The sequence below is a fragment of the Thermothelomyces heterothallicus genome (genome assembly GCF_042370625.1).
Source record: "Thermothelomyces heterothallicus CBS 202.75 unplaced genomic scaffold P884_scaffold_11, whole genome shotgun sequence".
Taxonomy (NCBI): Eukaryota; Fungi; Ascomycota; class Sordariomycetes; order Sordariales; family Chaetomiaceae; genus Thermothelomyces; species Thermothelomyces heterothallicus.
The window spans coordinates 893,530-910,627 of NW_027192572.1; the positions used below are offsets into that span (position 1 = coordinate 893,530).

Below are 17,098 nucleotides of genomic sequence, written 5' to 3' on the forward strand. Positions count from 1 at the left end.
ATAATCTGACTAAATAGGAGCTTTAGGGACTACTTTTCCTATTAAAACGCTTTAAGCGCTATCTCTTTAGCGTTTACTTTATTATAGAAATAGATACTCTTATCCTAGTTTATTAACTAAACGGTATAGCTAATAATGTCCTAGGAGCCTTGATAATATAGTAGATTATATAGATTCGGCTATTCGACTTTGAGGTCAAATATATCCTAGGTTCTAAGAATATAGTAGCTAATAACCTTTTATAGAAGCCTCCTAGTCCCTCTAACTAGAGGGAGAAAGCAAACGAGGAAGATATTAACGATTAGGTTAATATATAAATCTATACTAATCGTATTAGTGATCCTCCTAAGCCTATAGACCCGAACCTTAAAGATAGGTACTCTAACCACTCTAAAATAATCGTACGGTATTTAGCTACTCTAGAAGAACCTATAGCTATCCGCCTATACTAGTAGCGACATCTATTTAAGAAAAAAGCGCTTAAGTACTTTATAGATAAGGGTTATCTGTTTCTACGGCTTATAAATAATACCTAGAACCCTTACTATATAATAGATACCCTAGAGGAAAGAAGAAGAATCTTCTAGTTCTACTATGATAAGATAGGTTATAAGGGCAGAGAAGTAACTTACTAAAGGGTCACTAATTACTATTATTAGAAGGGAATATATACTAATGTAATAGAGTAGATTTATACCTACCTAGAATGTTAGGCATAGGATGCCCGAAGATTTAAGGAGGTGTATTTATATTTGTAACCTTCTCTAATTCCTTTTATAAAATAGTACCTAGATATCCAATTTATACCCTCTAACCAGAGGGGGAAGCCCTATTTCCTTCTCGAGGTATATAATAATCTCTTAAGAGTTATAGAAGTAGAGATCCTACCTAACAAGTCGGCCAAAGTGGTTAAGAACTTTATTAACCGAAACATTCTCCTCTACTAAGGACTCCTAGTAATTATAGTCATTAATAGGGGATCTAAATTTAAAGGGGAAGTAAAGGCTATTCTAGAAGAGTTAGGAGTAAAATGTATAATTATCTCTCCTTATAATTCTAGAGCTAATAGTATTAGTAAAGTAGGGTATATACCTATTATAGCTACCCTAGTAAAGATAACTATAGGAACTAGAAAGAACTAGCGGTAGCTTCTTCCCTATATCCTATATATTAACCGAACCACCGTTCGAAATAGCTATAGCCGTTTACCCTTTAACCTTATCTATAACTATAACCGTATTAGTCCGATCGAAAATGATATCCTAACCTAGCAAATTCTTCACTAGGACTCTATAGCTATCTAACTAGATAGGGAAGATTAATAGGAAGCCTATTTATAGCTACTAGAGCTTTATACTAAAGTACTACTAGACGTAGAATTCGACCTAGAAATTACTACTAAAAAAGTTACAAAGGTAAGACGCCAAATAGCTAAATGCTAGAACAAAGCTTATAGTCGAAAATTTAGAGCCGAAAACGCCTAAATTAAGGTTAGAGATCTTGTCCTAGTATATAATAATGTCCGGTAGATTAATATAAGTTTGTTTTAAAAACTTTAGTACTAGTAGTATAGTCCTTACCACATTTAGGAGGTTAGGAGCTAAAATACCTACCTCCTAGAGACTCTTGATAGTATAACTATAGGGATACTATATACTATAAACCGTATTAAGAAGTTCTTTAAGCGGGATAGAGTTTGGCTTGAAGCCGATAGATCTGACGGTTTCCTAGCTAACCGAGGGCCTTAGACTCGTGAGATAAGATCTTTGCTGCCGGAAGCACTCGAGGAAATGGTAGTAGAAGAGGAGGTACCTAGATAAGCTAGTTAACTATAGCTGACTAAACGAATTACTAGATCGAAAGCCTATAAGTAGCGATAGTAATAATAGGAGCTTATAGTCGAACTGACTAGAGGGAGACTACCTAGATTCTAATGTTTTAGTCAATAGAAAACGCGAAAAAAAAAAAAAATAGGCCTTTAAACTTTACTTCTAGTCACTTATTACTACCTAAGCCCCTAAAATTCCCCCCCTATTATATAGATATCTACTACCCCTATTCTACCCCTTAAGCATCTGCCTTTATCCTATACCTACCCCAATTATATATAGACTGTTAATTCTTGACAGCCTCTTCTAAATCCGTCGAAATCTGTATACCCTTCTTCTATATAATAAGCTAAACGTTCTTCGGCTAATCGTTTAGGTTAAATTTAGCCTGCCCTAGGAGCTAAAGGTTAGGATTTTAAGAGCTATCATTAACTACATCTTCCTAAGAACACTTCTTATTGGTCTAGTAGTAGTTTCTATACTATCTATCTAGAAAGGGACCTATAGAAACATAGCTATAGAACGGCTATATAGTATAAATCGTTATAGGTTTCTTACTACTAGGAGGAGTGACCTTAGTAGTTAACCTTCGGTATAACTACTTATAGGCCTAGTATAATGCTAGATTCCTATTCCCTAGTTAGCTCTTTATATAACTAGAAGGAGAGACCTACTCTTATATATCTCTAAACACCTAAATAAATAGGCCAAGGACTCGAGCCTAGCAGGCGACTATAGTATAAATCTACCGGCCAAACGGACTACCGTTATTGATTTCTGTAAATACCAGGTAGATTTACTTCGCTAGGGCTCCCTTGTAATAGCAAAAGAATTCTATATAGGAAAGAGTAAGCTTTAGGATTCTAAATAGCCTCTCTAGAGCGTCTAGGCTAGGGTTTAGTTCCTAACGAATATAGGGAACTAGCTATATCTTTAGGTGCTTAATAGTAAAGAATCTATAGTATAGAAGGAAAAGTTTATACTAGTACTATATTAAGGCTACTTCTAGACTATCTAAGGGTATAAGAAGATCGTCTAGGTAAGCCGCTCTTACTACCTATATAAATTTAGGAGGTATAAGAAAACGGTTATCCTAGGTAGTTATCAAATCTACTAGTTAGTTAGTTATTATAGGAAGAACTAGCTTAATATCTTTGTTAACTTCTATATCTTCCTAGATAGAGGTTTTATATCTTTAGCGCTTAACTCTCTTAGTTACTATAGTATTTGAACTTGCTTATAGGAGCTTATAGCAAGTTTAAAGGGGAAGTAATATAAGAGAAGGGCATTAGCTATCTAGGTAGAGGAAGATTAATATAGATAAGGAGTAGGTTAGAGGATTAGAAAGCTAGAAGAAGTTAGGGAGAGAAGAGGGCTACTTATCCTTTAATACCTACCTACTTTAGAGCTCTAGAAGCTATAGATTCCTATATAAAGAAGGTATACCTAGGCTAGAATAACCTATTATATAATAGGTTATATCTCTTTATTATTACTAGATAAAAAGCAATTTAGGGGTTATACCCTAGATTTATAACAAAGAATAACCTGGTTATACAAGGGCTAACTAGGTAGCTACTTTGGATAGCCCTAGAAATAGTAAAACTAGGTTAGAATAACTAGATAGGGAAGGAATCAGAGAAGGACCTAGAAGTCTATAAATACCCTTAACTCAAACCCCCCTCCCTCTTCTAACTTCTAACTAATAACTAACCACTTTATAAATCGGCTACTTATAAAAATACTAAACAAAATGTTATCTATATCTAGTTAGAAGGCTAGAAGCCGATAGGTAAGTATCCTACTAAGCGATTCTTTTCTAAATATTAATAATCTAGGTTTTAAGCGACTCTATATAAGTCTTCTAACGTCAAATACCCTTGGTAATAATGTTAGAGACTTGGAGCGCCGAAGAAGAGAAGGATCGGTGCCTCTCTATCCGACTAGAGGGCCGAACTAGCTAAATACCGGCCTACCTTCGCTACTCCCGGGGGAGGACCCTAAAACATTAAGACAGTTCCTATAGTACCTCCTTATAAGCTAGACTCTAGGACTAGAGGCTGGAAACCACCCTAGACCTAGCGATTCTAATAGGCTTTTTAAAGAGCTATATAAGGGGCCTATTCCCTACCTAAGTAAGGTACTATAATAGAGGCCTAACTAGATTATAAGCCTTAGTTTATTAATAAATAAGCGGATTATTAGTTACCTCTTCCCCTTATATATAGGACTATATAGCTAGGGGGAGATATACTTTAGTACGCCCTAGTACGATATTATAATAAGCCTCTATAACGTTAAAGGGCTCATATTAAACTAGTACTAGCCTCTCCTAGTAGCAGTCATATACCCCTAAGACTAAACCTCTATCTAGTCAGATAGAGAGGAGTGTTAGCTTAAAGTGTCTAGTGTATCTAGGTACTTGTAGATGTAGTAGATAAGTCTAGCCTCCTAGATAGCGGTTACGATAGATGTAGGGATGGCGATAACGATGCCCCTCTAGGCAGATGTAAAAGAGTCTACCTATATAGAAAAAGATAGCCAAACTTACAAGTAAAAGAAGAATCTTATTATCGTGTAAATAATGCTGTAATAGTAGCCCGCTAGTGTTATTATTAATCTATTTTGTAAAAACTATCTATTGTCCTTGTTGTTATTCCCTGGCACCTCCTAAATAGGCACCCCCTATTTATATCTAGTGTATATATAACTTGTTTGGAACTAGAAAAACGAATCTATAACCTGTGCCCCTCTGGTTATACTAAGAGGTTCCTACCCTAGTCTAATATTAAGAAGGGAGTACCTAAATAGCTTTGACCTCCTAAACCTCCTCTGCTATATACTAATAGCTTATAAGCTATATATATATATCTTCCTAGACGCTATAATTAACTAGTAGCCTAAGTAGGTAGCTCTGCCTCTAAGGAAGTAAAAAGAGGCTATAGGTAAACGCTTTTAAGTCCTTATCTACTATTTATAGGAGTTATACTAGGTAGTAGCTATATATAACTAGATAAAGTACTATATTTATTATATAGATTTATACCCCTCTAATAAGTAGGCTTATAAAGACCTATATAAGGACTTATAGGACACGGTTATCTACCCGAGCTCCCTTTTCCCTCTGCCTAAGGATACCTAAGTCTAGGCTACAGTATAGGCGATATTAAGATAATAGGGATAGTAGGAATATAGGATCTAGGTTACTAAATTCTATCGGTTCTATTTCTAGGAGATACGACAGAAGGATAAGGCCTGTCTTAAGCTCCCCTAGCAGAAGGGCTATCTATACGTAGGGCTAAAGATAACGGCTACTAAGAATAAAATATTAATACTCTAGCTTAGAACGATCCGGATAGCTCTAAGCTATCGGCCTGATGATCCCTTACGTATAGAGAAGCCAAAGACCCTATAGGGTAATATTAATCCCTACTAGCCCCCTAGATGGCCGGCAAACGACAGATAGTAGAAGCCACCTATCTAATAGCTATAGCTAGTACCTAGATATACGAAATTAGTTATCTCCGTCCGGACAGAGGAAGAAGACAATCCCCTACTAACGTAAGAGTAGCTAAAGGTTAAAAAGGATACCTAAGTTCCCTTAGATGTAGCTATCTAGCGGTTCCTTAGTAAGGCACCTAAAGGACTTAGGCCGGCCTAGTTCTTATAATAGGCATTTAAGTACCCTTATAAGCCGAAGATAGACATCTACTAGCAAGTAGTAGCATAGGTAGAGGAGCAAATTATAGCTACTAATATATAAAGATAGATATAACCTTTAGGTTCCTAGTAGTAGTAGAAGTAGCTATAGGCTAAGCAAAGGTCCTTAACTATATAATAGCCGTCTAGTCAGACCAAGACAAGCATATTAGCAAGGGCTAGATCACCCTAGACTATTAAGAAAGGCTAGGCACGTTAGCGTCACCCTAAAGATAACCCTACTAAGTAGATATAACCCCCTCTCTTTAAATAGTCTAGGCTAGAGGACCTTAAACTAGCGCCTAAATACCTGCCCTAGTTTATAGGCTAGGACGAGCTAGAGGCCGAGACTAAAGCCTAGTAGAGGCGTTAGTAATCTAAGAAGCGACTATTACCTGAGGGGGACAGTAGAGCCAAGAGAGCGAGATAGCAGGAGGCTAGAAAGGAGGGCATTTAAGTGTCGAATTCGCTAATAGGAGCCTTAGAGCAAATTCGAAGGGGAAGTATAGACTAGGGTAGGAACCTCTTAGTATAACCAGAGGGGTATAGGTTATAGATTTGTTTTTCCGGTTCTAAACAAGTTATATATATACTAGATATAAATAAGGGGTACCTATCTAGGAGGTGCTAAGGGAGAATAAGGACAATAGATAGTTTTTATAGAATAGATTAATAATAATAGCAATAGACTACTATTATAGTATTATTTATATAATGATAAGATTCTTCTTTTATTTATAAGTTTAGCTATCTTTTTCTACGTAGGTAGACTCTTTTATATCTGCCTAGAGGGGCATCGTTATCACTGTCCCTACGTCTATCGTAACCGCTATCTAAGAGGCTGGACTTGTCTACTATATCTACAAGTACCTAGATATACTGGATACTTTAAGCTAATACTCCTCTCTATCTGACTAGACAGAGGTTTAGTCTTAGGGGTATATAACTACTACTAGGAGAGGCTGGTACTAGTTTAGTATCTAGGTAGGATGCCTATAATCTAGGATAATAACAGAGTTTAAAGTTAAAGTAAGAGAGTATCTTAGCCTATTAGGCTTATTATTTACTAATTAGACAAGGCTAGGTAAAATATTTAAGATTCTTATAATTAGTTAGGATTTAGAAAGGGGTTATAATATTATAAAGTTCTACTGACTAGGCCTTTAAGTAAGAGATAATTATAAGTAATTCTTTATTATAGATTATATAATTCCTTTCGGCCGGGATTAACTTTATAGAATAATAGGCTATAGGATACAGAACCTTGTCTTCTCCCTATTAGGATAGGCATCTACTAAGGGCTGTCCCGGAATAGTCCGCCTTAAGGACTATCTCCTACTTAGGGTCCTATTATACTAGAATTAGCTCCAAGATAAAGGCCGTCTTAAGGGCTTCGAAGGCCTCTTGCTCCTCCCTTCCCTATCGAAATAGGGTATTCTTATAGGTTAACCGTATTAAAGGTACGGTTATCTTGGAGAAGTTAGGGATAAAGTCGCGATAGAAGTTAGTAAATCCTAAGAAACTCTATACCCCTTAAACTTTTTATAGTACCTCCTATTTACAGATAGTAACGAGCTTCTTAGGGTTAGGATAAACTCGGATACCAGCCTTAATAATATAGCTAAGGTATTTAACTTCTTTTATAGTAAATATATACTTCTTAAGATTAAGGGCTAGCCCTATTATCTATAACCTCTAGAGAACTTCCCTAACTTATTTTATATAGTCTTTTCTAGTACCTGCTATATATACTAGGATATTATTAAGATATACTATTATAAAGTCTCTAAATATCAAGCCGAGGGTATTATTAATATACCATTAGAAGGTTATAGGTACGCTAGCTAATCTAAAGGGATAGATTAGCTACTCGAAGAGTCTAAACTAGGTTTAGAATACTATTAAGTACTTATCTCCTTCTACGATTCGGATATAGTAAAAGGCCGTTCTAATATCTAGCTTCGTAAACCACCAAGCCCCTACTAAGGAGCAGAGAGTCTCCTTAATCAATAGGAGTAGGTACCAATCTTGCTTTATAATCTTATTTAGGGCCTGGTAGTCTATATAGAATCTCTATCCCCTATCTACTTTCTTTACTAATAGGATAAGGGTAGTAGCCAAAGAGGAACTTGCTCAAATCTATCCCTTATCTAATAGATTAACGACCTATTTCTAGACCTCTAATAGATAATCTTATAACATATTATAAAGGGGTCCCTAGGGAAGTTTAGGAATCTTCTTATCAGGGCCCTCTTTTAACTTAATATAATAGTTGGTAGCGCTATAGTATAGGGGTAATCTACTAGCCTTCTCCTTATTAAAGAGGTTAGTAAAGTTACAAAGTTCCTCTAATAAAATTACCTCTAGTTCCAAGTAGTTATTCCCCTTTTCTACTATACCCCTATTAAGTTTATACCTCGATTCTAAGATAGTTATTATTTCCTAGATACTTATAACTAGGAAGGTATTAGAAGTCCTCCTTTTCTAAGCTCTCTAAACTAAGCCTATAAAAACCGTACCTATAGTTTAGGAGATTCCTATCTTCCTAATCTATAAAGAGACTTCCTAGACAAATAGTCCTAGCTACGCCCTAATCTTAAGGATACTAGTACTTATATCTAGTTTAACCTCCTAATATTATATCTATAAAAGGCCTAATATAATATCTTATACTAGTCTAGGGACTATATAAAATATAGCCTAACTCTCCTATCTATTAATATCTATTATAATATAGACTATTTAGGTAATCTTCTAATTAAGATATACCCTAATTATAATATTAAGGGTATAAGGGGTTAATAAACTAATTTACTTAAGTCTAAGCTTCTAGTATATCCTTTTACTAATAATACTATAGTTAGAACATCTATTATCTACTTAAGCATTTATAAAGCTAGTAGAGTTAAGGAAGACTAGAATAAGAAAAGGGGGTCTATCTATTCTCTTACTAATCTCTATAAACTCGCTTTCCCGGTAGTTATAGTCTTCTAGCCCCCTCGTAAGACTTTGCTCGGGGGCTATTCTTTTCCTTACTCCCTATCTTCCTCGTTAGACTAGTTACTATCCTCTCTCTCTTCGTCAGCCTCTAAGGTATAAATATCGGCCCTTAGCTAGTTCTACTATACTAATCTTCTAATAGGGGTATATTTATACTTAGTAATAAAGTATCCCTTCTATCTATAATAAATATATACTCTAGCTACCTATTATACTATATATACCTCCTAGCTAACCTATTTTGCCTATAAGGCGTCTCCTCTATATCCCCTTAATTAATCCTTATTAGGGTCCTTCTTCTATAGGTTAGTTTGTACCGAGTTAATACTAGTCATTAGTATATCCCTATCTATATCCTTCTCTCTCTATAGCTTTGACATTGCCTATCGTCCTTGTATCTACTAGTGTCTATCGCCTAGGTAGAGGGCCTTAAGGTCTATCGCGATTTTATAATATCTCTCTACTACTACTATATAATTATCCTAAAGGATTCTCCATTTAATAGCCGTATACTTAAGTCTTAGAGAGAGATATTATTATAGTTTAATTAGGCGTATCTTATCATTCTAAAGGAGACTACCTACCTTTAAGAGTTTCGCCTTAAACTAGATAATAAAGGCAGAGAACGGCTTATTATCTCTCTATTATAAGAACTCAAGCTCTAATAAGGTAACTATCTTCTTATAGGGGTTAGAAAAGACGCTCTTAAGGTACTAGAGAAACTGGGCTAGGTTATATCTAATCTTTAGGCCTATAGATTTATAGTATACTATAACCTAGGTCTAAACCTATTATATTAGGTTTCCCTAAATAAAAACCTACTAGTTATAGTTAGAACTAATAAAGTCTCTATCTACTATAAGGATATATTTTATTATACTCTTCTAGGCTATAAAAAGTTCCTTTTTACTATCAAAAGGCTCCCTGGTTAGGAGGCGCTTCCTTTAAGGCTACTATCTCTCTAGAGACATCCTAACCAAGTTAGGGGTTAGTATAGGTTAAGTCCGAGACGCCTAGAGGGAGTCGATTATAACATTCTACTATACTACCACCACTTAGAGGGAGTAGACAAGTTCCTATAACTCTACTAAGCTTAAAGGCATATATATTCTAGATTCCATTATAGCTAAGTCATCGGTTATTCGCTTAGGAAGGTTACTATCAAGAAGGTAATTAAAATGTAATATACTAGCCTTATAGTAACTATAGATAAGCGTATAATGTTTTATTTAACTACCTTAAGGGAAAAAGAGGAGAAAGTAAATATAGGGTCCGAAAGGGGGCCTCGCTCCTTATATAGTAGGTGTATATATACTCCTATTAGGTCCTAGTTAGGTACTAGGTTAGAGCCTAACCGGGTCCTGAACGCGTGCCCTACGAACGCCCTATAAATGTATATAGGTCCGGTCCGAAGCCGGGTATAGCCTGTTATCGATTAGCCTAGGTAGAGCCCAGGCCCGTAACAAGGGGCCGGAAATAGTAGTTATAGCTACTAGAGCTCCTATAGCCTAGAGGAGGTACTACTACTATAGCCCCTTCGAAGTTAGCTAGATTCCTTGGGGTCTAGCTAGACTAGAGGCTATAGTAAGGCCCCTATTATATAAAGGTAGCTAAGAAGCTAGAAACCTAAGAGTTTACCCTAACTAGGCTTATTATAAAGACCTAGGGCCCTAGCTTCCTATAGGCCTACGAGGTCTATACCAAGTATATCCGTAGTGCCCTAGCCTATAGGGCCTCAAATGTCTATAAACCTACCAAGCTAGGAGGCAAGCTAGAAGGCCCTACTAGGGAGCTATTAAAGGCCTAATATAGGGCCCTTCGAGTAGTTACTAGGGCCTATAAGGCTACCCCTATCTAGTGCCTCGAAATAGAAGCCTAGGTGCCGCCCCTTGACCTCTATCTTAATAAGAGGCTAGCTAACTTCGAAGCCAAACTTGACTAACTATTCCTATAGACTAGGGCTAGCCTAGGGGCTCCCTAGGCCCTTATAAGGGCCCTTATCTAATAGGCCTATAATAGGCTAAGCTAGAGGTTCTAGAAAAGAAGGGCTAGGGCAAGGGGCCGGGAGCTAAAGCCTATAGCCCTAGAGGTAGCAAGGTTAACAATCTAGCAATAGGTTTAAGAGGGCTATAAAGGGGGCCTACCCCCCCCTACAGACCCTATAGAGAAGGCTATAGGCTATAGAACTAGCTATAGTAGCTAGCTAGAATAACCGTTAAAGGGCTAACCAAGCCGGTAGGAGGATATAGCGTATATCGGACAAAGACCCCCTGTGCCTAGTTTTTATAGGAGAAGGCCTACAAAGGTACCTAGGCCTAATAAAGGCCTAGAGCTCCCTACTAATATAGGCCTATATAGGGGCTATTAGCCTCTATAACTTCCTATTTAGGATTCAAGTCCTAGGGGTTAGTACCTCTTATTATACCTATAGCCAAGGAAGGGAGACTATTAAGCACCTAGTTATTTAGTGCCTGAACCTACCAAGAAGCTGAACGTAGGAATTATAGGAAATATGGTTATAAAGGGACTTAGACCTCGTTTTACAGGGTATAGGGGCCTATAATCATCATTTGGTAAGGAGGGTTCTATAGTGGCTAATAGACCTAGGGAGGCTTCCGGAATACCGCCTTGTAAAGAGGCTAGACTGGGAAGTAAGGCCTCTATAGGGCTATTCTAGCTACTTCTCCTTTTCTTTATAGTATATTAGTATTTCGGATTAGGCGTTAAAGGTAGGATAGAGGTTTTTATCTGGCCTATTAGGGATAGTTTCCTTCATATATAACTAGAGAGGTTCTAGTATACTTATTAGTATAATGGTATAGGACTAATAATAATAATAATAATAATAATAAAATAGACTATTAAGTATACTATATTTAAAGTTAAATATAACCTTACTAATAGAGCTAATAAGCTATTCTAATTAAAGCCTAGATCTAGAAGACTTTATAAGTTAGATAACTAAGCTATCTAGTACCTTCTATAGTATATAATAGCTAACTAAATAGATACCCTTAAATTACTTATACTACCCTACCCTAGGATACCTAGTTAAACTAACTTAAATATACTAACTATGTCTTTATACTATATATCCTTCCTTTCTATAACAAAATAAAGTCTCTAGGGTATAATTATAAGAGGATAAGGTAATATATTACTATAAGGAGTTTATTTAACTATTTAAGGAGGCTACTAAGGTTTGCCAAGTTTCGGCTACTCTAATAATCACTATAGAGCCTAGACCTCAGTCTAATTAAAAATATCTAGCACTAGATGAAGATAAAAATCTCTAAAAGGCAGCATTATATTAAGATAGTAGCTTAGATGGCTATAGTACTATAGGAAGTCTAGAGCTAAATACCTATTAAATTCCTAGTCAATTTGACTATAGGTATATAGAAAAGGATAGATCTTTTGGCTTAATTAAAGGTAGCCTAATCAAGTACTGAAATAGCTATAGTTATAATATCAATTTGGTGGTAGTTTGGCTCTGTTTTGTGTGTTCTGTATGTCTTTGAAGTTGGAGGGTGGAAAAAGTGGGTGGGCAAACACTTTTCTGACCCCACTGTACTTGGTACCTCACCATAACCGCAAGCCCCCACCCTCCCATCCTGTCCTCCTCCACCCAACCCCTGACAGCCGAGGTCTCCTACGACAAAGATAAGAGGCACAAGGGGTAGCAATTCGCTTGACGCATCGATGCAGAAAGGAGTTTCCAACCCAGGACGGGCGTCAAGGATAAAGAGATAGTAAATAAGCATATAGAGGTAGCTGGCCATGGCGCTGTTTACTATGCTTTAGTAAGCCGAGGGCTCTACCAGACGGTCGCACTGGCGTCAGCGGGGTTCGAGGGTGCGTTGACGTCACCTGCGGCGTCTCGTAAGCACGCGGCTAGAGGAAAATTGACTTGCAAACCTTGCCAAAACACGTTGGCACTGCAAACACAACGTAGGAAAGGGCTTCACTCAAGCACCACACGTAGACAGCTATATCTTCCTTTCTTCTCTCCAGCTTTCGATTAGCAGTTTAGAACTAGATTTGTAGCGCCCTAAGTCTTGCATTATCTAAGTTCGCCACTTACATCCCATGTCCCTCGTTCTATACTAAAGCCTTCCGCTAGTCGGACGTCCCTCCCCCTGCCTCACATCCACTAGTGGTGATCGGTTTTTGGCATTCTAGTTCTCTGCCATCCACTAGTAGTTACGCCCTTTTCACGATTCTAGGTTCCTTGTCGCGTCCACTAGTGGTGGCCGCTTTTCGCGGTTTCAGGTTCTCCTCACATCCACTAGTGGTGACCGCTTTCCATAATCTAAGATTTTCTTCTATTCACTAGTGGTCACGCCCTTTTCGAGCCTCTAGTAGTGGAACGCCATTTCCTGCTTCTCAACTCCTCCCCCATCCACTAGTGGACCTTCTACTAGTGGAAGATCCTTTCCTGCGTCTCAACTTCTCCCCCATCCGCTAGTGGAACGATCTTTTCCTGCTTCTCAGTTCCTCTCTCATCTATTAGACTGCTTCCTAGCTCTGCTTCCACTAGTGGAAGGCCGTTTTCTGCTTTTCTATATCCTCACCCATCTACTACTGGACCTTCCACTAGTGGAAACAACCTTTTCCTGCTTCTCAACTCCTCTCCCCTCCCCTACTAGAACGCCCTTTTCCTGCTTCCCAGCTTTGCTTCCACTTGTGGAACATCCTTTCCTGCTTCTCACTTCTCTCTATCCACTAGCGGAGTACGCTATACGTGTAGGCTAGGAAAATGCAACTTCAACAAGCATAGTACTGGTGAGGACGGGAGAAGGTCATAATAGAAGACCCTGCGAACGATTTTGCCATGCTTTGTATCTAGGAAGCTCATCCAGCGCAGCCGTAGAATCTTCTCGCCTAACTGCCGCTCCTTCAACCCAGATCTGTCGTCCGCGGCGGACTGTCTCGCCTTGTCATGGTAGCGAGCCAGCGGCGAAATACCTCAAAAGCTTCAAACAGAGCCGTTTCCTTTAGAGGTTGTTGCCTCTCCCCATCCGAGTCGTCGGAGAATGCCGGACGATGCCGACTTAACGGCGCAGGCTGAATGGCTGGTGCCAGATGGCGCAGTTTCATCTGATGTGCTGACGTGGGCCGAACGGCGTAGGTGGAACTGCGCATCTACCTCTGGGTCAAACTCCGCCGTCCGAAATGCGCATGTATGTACCTCGGGCCGTACGCCGTACGCCGCATGCCGCACGGCACACCCGAACGACACACATATTTCTTCATCTCTTGTAAACCTGCCATTGGACTTTGTACTACCATTCGCTTCCCCCGACCTACGGCTAAACGTAAGGCACTGCTACTCCTAGTAAATATGTAACATTGCACCTCCAAGACGTTATAATATCCAAACCAGCCAGCTGGTCGCGGCCCCGATGTGTCCATTTCTTTGATTCTGTTCCCCCTAGTATAGAAGCCACGTAACAAGATCTTCACCTTGGATTACGTGCTACTAGCGCTTGATCCCTAGGCGCGGAACTCGAGTCATCTTGACCTTACTCACTAGCCCTACCATAACCAGCACGCACACCAACAGCACCCATAGTTCGCTAACAACCCGAGCTTGGCCTCGGGCTCCCGTCCCCCCAGCAAAGTGGAGAAAAAAAAAACACTGAGTCGTTTGATCAAGGTGCTTTACTTAAGGGTCTTGGCAAACTTGAATGGGATCGGCTGCCCAGGAGCCAGCGGCGGCGCCGCCGGGGCGGACCTGAGTCCGCTGGGGATAAGCGTCTGCAAATGTTTAAGCGAAGTCCAGGTGTATCCCTCCTCCTCATGGGCATGGGATCCGCCGTGCGAGTGGTCTTGTCCGGCGGCGGCACCGCCTGTGGGCGTCGCAGGGCGGTGTGCAAGCACAGCGTGCTGCTGCTGCTGCTGCTGTTGTGGCTGTCGAGTCTGTGCGCTGGGGGTGGCGGGGCGCTGCTGGCCCTGGTGCTGCTGCTGCTGGCCTTGCTGTTGTGGCCGTCGAGCCGGCGTTGCGCTGTGGGTGGGGCCGCCGCGCTGCATAGTTGCTTTGGTTGAATGAATGTCTTGTTTTGGAAGTGGGAAGACGGAGACGAAAGCAGTGACTTGATGATGAACGTGATGATGCGTTGCTGAGAAAGGCTACGACTTGCTAGTTGTTGCCTTGTATGCCGTATTGCCTGACGCGGGACATGGAGGGGTTAAGCACTTAGGTTGCTTCCTTATGTAGGTAGCTACCGTACTCTGATCTCCCGTGGTGGAGGGCTCCACCCAACAAAGCTAGGACCTACAAAGGCTTATCTAAACATCTGTGTGTGCACTCGTGTGCGGAAGTGCGATGCATTTTGCACAGTATGAGCCATTGAAGAACATACTTATATGCTGATTCGTTGCAAATTTACCTTGGATGCAATTTTGGCAGCTACAGTTATTATCTAGAGCCCACTTGTGAGTGCCATTGTGTTTCTATGTAGGAAGAGGAAACTTCGAATGAAAACATGCGAAGCGAGGCCAACACAACACTATAACAGGTACGTCAATCAAATATAATATTTCGTTTAATAGGGCCATGGGACTCATGAAACGAGGGAAGTAGTAATTACGGATTAGTGCTCATTGGCATCGGCTCTGCTCCTGCTCGTCTCGAAGTTGACTTGTCTATGATATCGCATTGCTTCGAACATAATATCGTGCGTAAAGAATGGGTTAGAAACGGCACTGGTCATGTCCTAGTTATACGCAAAACACGATCCGGGAAGCCAGGTACTGTACATAACCTTTTTTTGTCCTGCAGCCTCTGTTGGGGCCTTTTTTTGCCAGCCGCGGGGCCGTCAGGCAGCCGCAGCGGGGGATATGCAGTAGTTGAACTTGTTGGTTCGTGAACCAGGTAATTACCGCAGCCCAATTGTTTAGTCTCACAATTTGCAGGCGGCCTTTGTTCTTCTTAATTTCCTGAATTTTATCTTTTCAAGATAAGAGAAGAGACCGACAACGGAACTTTTCTCCGGCGGTGCCTCCAAGAACGTTCAGACAATTGCAATGGCCCCGTCAGAAGCAGAAGCCAGTCAAGCGGCCGAGCAACCAGCCTCTCGCTCGCGCTCGCGGGCGTCTTCGGTCGGCGCTCAGTATCGAGAAGGCGAGTACGATACGATCGAGGACGTCCGTACCACGTCTCTCTATTCCGCCTTGTCCGGTCTTCTCACTTCCGGCAAGTTCTCTGACATGATCGTTCGCTGCGGCGGTCGCGAGTTTAAGGCTCACCGCGCCATTGTTTGCCCGCAGTCTCCCTTCTTTGACAGGGCCATTACGGGCGGGTTCTCAGTAAGGGACTTTACACAATCTTAGTCTTGTCTTGTGTTCTTTTTATTATTCTTTTTCACGATTTTTAGTTCTCTTTTTATCGTCTTCTTTACGTTTTCTTTTGTTTGTTTTCTTATCATGTTCTGATGCTAATACCTAGCGCGAATTAACCGGTTTAATTAACTAATATTTCACCAGGAGAGTACAACAGGTGTCGTGGAGCTGCCCGACGACGATCCAAACGTCCTCGAGCGTTTCCTACAGTTTCTCTATACCGGAAACTACGAGGACGAAACCATCTTGGACTGGCATAAACCAGCCGAGGTCAGCATGATGACACCCGAGGAAGTTGCTGAACTGCTGGCGGAGGTTCCTGGGGTTAGTGTCACCGCCCCCGCTGCTGAGCAGCCCCTCAATGATGCAGCCGCGAGCTCTTCGGCGGCAGTGCCCCCGGAAACCGCAGGTGCCGCGGACACGGCCAATCCTCCTCCACCTGGCGGGAACAACGATGATGATAGTGACACCGAAGACGGAAGCTACCGGTCACGACTGTCCAACGGTGAGCCCGACGAACCGGACGAACCCGCGGAGGAATACAACGAGTTCGACGCGGAAGACCCCGAGGAAGACTCCTCCACGGATGACCACCGGAGCAAAGATCAGATCAACCGACGACATTCTCAGCTTCTCCGAGAACTAGGGGATTCGTCCGCGGCCGAAAGGCAGCTCTTGAACGAGTTGCGGACCCGGCAAAGCCTCTTCCTACCGCTGCGGCTGTACGTCATGGCCGACAAGTTCGACGTGCCCGCCCTCAAGCTGCTGGCCCGAGACCGCTTCTACCGCGCCGCCGAGCTGGCGTGGAGGGAAGTCGAGTGCTTCCCGGACGTCGTGGACGAGCTCTACACGACCACGCCCGCGTCCGATCTGGCCATGCGCGAGATTGTCTGTCGCCTGGTCGGATGTAGCATCAAGGACGATGAGCAGAGGGAGAGGATGGCGCCCGTAATGCGGAAGCACGGAGACTTTGCCGTCGGTGTCCTCAACTATTTCATCGAGTCTGAGCGGCACGTCTGGACCTGATCGTTCGAGCCCTCCTGTCGCCTGGCTCCTCGCTTGGCTTCTCGCTCGGAAATGGAGGGATGGCAGTGGCGCTCATCTTCTTCTTAAATATTAGATCTCGAATAGTAGGTCGGATATCAGCTCTGTATTATTAGTTGCTATCTATACGTACATATAGATCTCCCTAACAAGTAAACTCCGCAAGACAGACCAGGCCGTTA

General features: G+C 41.0%; 1 protein-coding gene across 1 annotated transcript; it reads left to right on the plus strand.

Moving 5' to 3' along the window:
* Positions 1 to 15,557: 15,557 nt before the first annotated feature.
* On the plus strand, positions 15,558 to 16,898 carry P884DRAFT_269857 (uncharacterized protein; the record flags this gene model as incomplete). Its single annotated transcript, XM_069442302.1, has 2 exons — positions 15,558 to 15,839; positions 16,017 to 16,898. 2 exons carry the CDS (start codon positions 15,558 to 15,560, stop codon positions 16,896 to 16,898), a joined length of 1,164 nt encoding a protein of 387 aa, XP_069297665.1.
* Between the last annotated feature and the right edge of the window lie 200 nt (positions 16,899 to 17,098).